Source organism: Octopus bimaculoides, chromosome 19 (assembly GCF_001194135.2).
Source record: "Octopus bimaculoides isolate UCB-OBI-ISO-001 chromosome 19, ASM119413v2, whole genome shotgun sequence".
Lineage (NCBI taxonomy): Eukaryota > Metazoa > Mollusca > Cephalopoda > Octopoda > Octopodidae > Octopus > Octopus bimaculoides.
In genome coordinates, this window is record NC_068999.1 from 47307557 (window position 1) to 47312670 (window position 5114).

The 5114-nt window shown below is 38.2% G+C and overlaps 1 protein-coding gene across 4 annotated transcripts in view; it reads right to left on the reverse strand.

Moving 5' to 3' along the window:
• LOC106868358 (WD repeat-containing protein 44) overlaps positions 1-5114 on the reverse strand; it is a 60851-nt gene that overhangs the window by 33554 nt on the left and 22183 nt on the right. For all 4 annotated transcript variants that reach the window (XR_008266202.1, XM_014913573.2, XM_014913574.2 and 1 more), the window contains exons 4-5: positions 3738-3819; positions 1226-1834 (exon numbers count right to left, since the gene is read on the reverse strand). Coding sequence is in view for 3 of the 4 variants with exons in the window: in XM_014913573.2 (XP_014769059.1) it covers positions 1226-1834; positions 3738-3819 (691 nt within the window). In the remaining variant the exon portion in view is untranslated. The remainder of the gene's footprint in view (positions 1-1225; positions 1835-3737; positions 3820-5114) is intronic.

Below are 5114 nucleotides of genomic sequence, written 5' to 3' on the forward strand. Positions count from 1 at the left end.
ACCATTTCGAGCGTGGCCGTTTTCGTGCGGGTGACACGTAAAAGCACCCACTACACTCTCTGAGTGGTTGGCGTTAGGAAGGGCATCCAGCTGTAGAAACTCTGCCAAATCAGACAGGAGCCTGGTGTTGCCATCCGGTTTCACCAGTCCTCAGTCAAATCGTCCAACCCATGCTAGCATGGAAAGCGGACGTTAAACGATGATGATGATGATGATGATGATGATGAATTCTGCTATTTCTCTCAGTTTTTCTAGTTTACATTTCCTTCAGTAAGAGATTTAAAGAATTTGACATTGGGAATTTGCAAGTGATATTGGCTAGAAAGTTTCTTTATCCAATAGAATGGAACAAGATGGTATCCTGATCAAGAATACTGAGTAAGTAAGTAATAAATATGTATAGGTGCCTTTTTTTCTTCAGATTGTTGGAACTGTGATAACTTGTTAAAGGCACTGACCATCAGGATGTCTACAAATTACCACGTAATGTAATGTTTAGAAATCCTTAGAATGTGAATATAATCATTTTGCATTCAGGAAAAATTAAACTAAATAGTTCTTCTATTGCCCTGGGATCAAAACAATGGTTTTCAAATACAGGTTCCTATAAATATTTGTGAAAATAATATAGCCATTCCATTTATGCTAACATGTAAAAACATATATAAGGAATAAAACAAAAATATTTTCAAAATAATTTGCTGTATATTAACATGTAGGTGCAGATATGGCTGTGTGGTAAGAAGTTTGCTTCCCAACCACATGGTCTTGGGTTCAGTTCCACTGTATGGAACCTTGTGCAAGTGTCTTCTGTTACAGCTCCTGGTCAATGAAAGTCTTGTGAGTGGATTTGGTAGATGGAAACTGAAAGAAGCCCATTCTGTGTATGTGTGTGTGCATGTGTCATTGTGTTTGTCCTCATAACTGCTGGACAACTCATGTTGGTTTTGCTTACTTTCCTGTAACTTAGCAGTTTGTCATAGGAGACCAATAAAATAAGTTCAAGGATTAGAAAAAGAAAATACTGGGGTTGATTTGTATGACTAAACCCTTCAAGCCAGTACCCCAGAATGGCTGCAGTCTAATGACTGAAACAAGTAAAAGTTAGAAGATAAAATGTATTAATTAACAGTTTTAATTAAGTTCAACAGGAAAATATATATCAACATGTATTAACAGTTTTACTTATAAAAAAAAAAAACCCAACGATAAAATAAAAACTTACATGACTTGTTGATAGATTCTTTGGTCTTCGTTTACGCCTGGGAGGAGCAACAGGTGGATTTAGAGTGGAAGGTAACACATTCTGACTCTTTGTGTCCATTGTATTAGGAGGGGTTAAATTACGGGGTTTAGCACTTTGGATGATATCTGGTTCATTGTCTTTGGCCACTAAACTGACTATATTGTTTTTGAGACACATATCGGTAGAAGCAGCATAGTAAGGATCTTGTAGGACACCGGTGGTTGGGAACTTTTCAGGAACTGTGACGGTCATACTGATATCTGTAAAAGGATGGCCGGCAGAAGTTTGAGCAAGAGAAGAGGAAGATTGCTCTAAGAGAGGAGATGAAAGACTGAGAGGGGGAGGGCAAACGTTTTTGGACATTATATCATTGCTACTTGACTTAGAAGACAATTGTATGTTATTGATATCAAAATCAGCAGGATGTAAAGATGCTTCGGCTTTATCGGTATTGCCAGGAACATCAAAGTCTTTAAATAAATCTTCACTGTCATTCTTCAACGGGGATTTGTCTTCGGACAAGGCTTGCCGCAACAGTTCGACTTTGCGGCGTCTTCTCCTATTCTCTAGCACCTTCTTTTCGGCTTCCTATAAAAAAAATTTTTTTTTTTTAATTTTTTTAAAGACAAAATTATAATTATGGAAAATTCTCTGCAACATTACAATACATACATATCATCATCATCATCGTCGTCGTCGTCGTCGTTGTTGTTGTTGTTAAAGCATAGTTGTGTTAGGTGAGAGAGGTGGGGGGGGGTGATTGACAGGAGTAGGGACAAGGGAAGGAGGGATAAGAAAGAAAGAGAGGGAACAATGAAGGGAAGACAAAGAAACAGTGAGAAAACAGGCTGACATACATACAAACACACACACACACACACACACACACACACGCACACACACACACACACGACTCTGATATACTCTCTTACTTGTTTCAGTTGGCTTGCATAAATTCTATTTGAGGTTACATGACAAAAAAAAAAAACACTAACACAGCTGTAAGATTCTACTTAGAATTTAACTGAAATTAGATTCTCTGCCAGCTCATGTGATATAATTTCACTGTTATTAACTGTAATTAACTATAAATTCTATAAATTATAAATTACTATTAACTATAAATTCACTGTATTATACAACACTGAGTTAGTTATAAATAATAAATGTTTTCTATTTATATTGGCAAAGCAATGATGTATCCTTAACTGCATGTTAAATGGCAATTCAAATTAGAAAATTAGTTTTAAACTTGTTTCAACTTGACATTTTCTTCAGAATGCCTTTTGCACACCATTCATATCACATTATGTCTTCAAGACACTGACATCTCAATTTTGTCACAAGAGACTTTAATATAGATAATGGATTTCAAAGACCCCTTGTCTAAACAGGTCTTTCTTTACTGGTGAGTGTAAGAAAGGGAAACAAGGGAGAAGACTGGAGTGACAGTAATAAGCTTAAAAGCATCTTGTAATCAAGTATTTCAAAGCGAACAAGATTGGCCTTCTTGAGAGCATGTGTAGAGGACATTCTTCTCTATGGAGCTGAAACCTGGTCTACGAACACAAGAACTTCAAGATCACCTAGATGGTACCTACCCTAGGCTTCATGGGAGTTCAGAACATCTCATGGCATGAATACAAGACCATAAAGGAGATTTTTATGGATGCATTCCACCCATGTCCACAACTGTTATTCAACACAGGCTTTGCAGACCAATGCTATTGTACTGAATGCTATTGTAATATCAGGATGAAAACAACTCCGCTATCTTTTATCTTTTACTTGTTTCAGTCATTAGGAAAAAATCGCCAACAATCCATGTGGGGTTACATTTCTAAGGTGACCAGAAATGGAAGGAGAAAGAGAAAGTGGTTTCTGGGACACGAGTGTGTGAAGAAGGTCAGTATGTGTGTGTGTGTGTGTGTGTGTGTGTGTGTGTGTGTAGCAGTAACTGCATGTGAACGTGTGGTAGCATGTGTGCTTGTAGTAGTAACTGTGTGTGTGTGTGTGTGAGTTGTGCGTGGTTGGATCTGTGTGCATGAGTGTTAGTGTTGGCTTTCATGTTGCTGTGATAGGTCAATCATAAGTCATCAGCTGTAATGAAAGGTGTGTGAATGGGTGGATGTGGCTCTGTGTGTGTGTGTGTGTGTGTTTGCATATGTGCATAGACAGAGTGGGAATGTGTGTTTGTGTATGTGTGTGCATATACATATTGGTGCATGTGTGTGTGTCTCTTTGTGTGTCAGTCTGTCTCTCTCTCATCATCAACCTTTATATATATATATGTGTGTGTGTGTGTGTGTGTCTGTACATGCACTGGTTATTTTTTTTATACTAGTCCATTGATTAACCATTTAACCAATTAACTAACCAATTGCTTGATTAATAATTTAGTCAATCAATCAGCTCCATTTGTTAAATGAAAATACAGAAATCAAATACAAATAAGGCTGTTCATAAAATTATTAAGAAAAAAATCACTTACAAATATTTCACTTTCTTCAAGTTGTGATTTTTTATGGAGTACTTCCAACATTTTCCCTAATTCGTTATTCTCATAGCTTTTCCTGGAGTAAGAAAAAAAATAAAATAAAGAGACAATGAAGATATATGAAATGAATTTAAATTGATGTAAAGGGTATAGACTCCCTTCGGTCATGACTGACCCTGGGATTGCACCTAGAAAGTTACCCTCTGAGGCACAGGTCTGGGTAAGGTAATGGATGACGAGCAGTCCCCCCTGCATACTAACCCCCCTCTCCACGCCACTGATGTTATCCAAGGGAAAGGCAAAGGGGCCGATACAGCTTGGCACCTGTGACATGGCAACTCATTTCTACAGCTGAGTGAACTGGAGCAACGTGAAATAAAAGTGTCTTGCTCAAGAACACAACACGCAGCCCGGTCTGGGAATCAAACTCGCAACTTTACGATTGTAAGCCCGACACCCTAACCACTGAGCCACGAGCCTTAAATTGATGTAATTAGACAATAACAATAATAACAATTTAAAAAGTTTACCATATTTTCCAATGTACAAATCAAATTTTTCAGACCAAGGTTTATGATCAAAACAATGGTGGGTCAACTTAACGCAGCAGGATTTGGAAAGATATTGGTCATATTTGAATATTTACACTATATACCTGCAGTTCTCAACCACAGCTCACAGGGCTGCAAGTGGCCCCCGAGCATCCTTCCAGTGGCTCTTGATGGGCTTCCCTCTAAAAATATAATAAATTTTTCTTTCATTAACTTTACTTCTTTTGGTGCAACTCCCTAAAAAAAAAATTGAGGCTTTGCATCTGGACCAGATATTAAAATGGTTGAGAACCACAGCTATATACTTTGTTGACTGGAAAATACGGCAATCATAACCATTTAGAAAATATATTTACTGACATCATCATTGCAGGACTGTCTTCCATGATGGCATATTTTTACAGGAGCTGATAAACGAGAGGACTGTGCCAGGCTCTCCTGTCTGTTTTGGCATGGTTTTTTCAGCCAGATACCCTTCCTGACACCAACCACTTTACAGATAGACTGGATGCTTTTAACATGCACCAACACTGGTGAGGTCTGGTTTAGCATGGCTTTTATGGTTGGATACCCGACCACTTTATAGAGTGGATTGGGTGCTTTTTATGTGGCACCAGCACCAGCAAGGTCTGTTTAGGCATGATTTTTACGGTGGAGTGCCCTTCCTAACACCAACCACTTTACAGAGTGGACTGGGTGCTTTATTCATGGCACCAGCACTGGTGAGATCTGTTTTGGCATAGTTTTTATGGCTGGATGCCCTTCCTAATGCCAACCACTTTACAGAGTGGACTACATGCTTTGTATATGATACCAATAC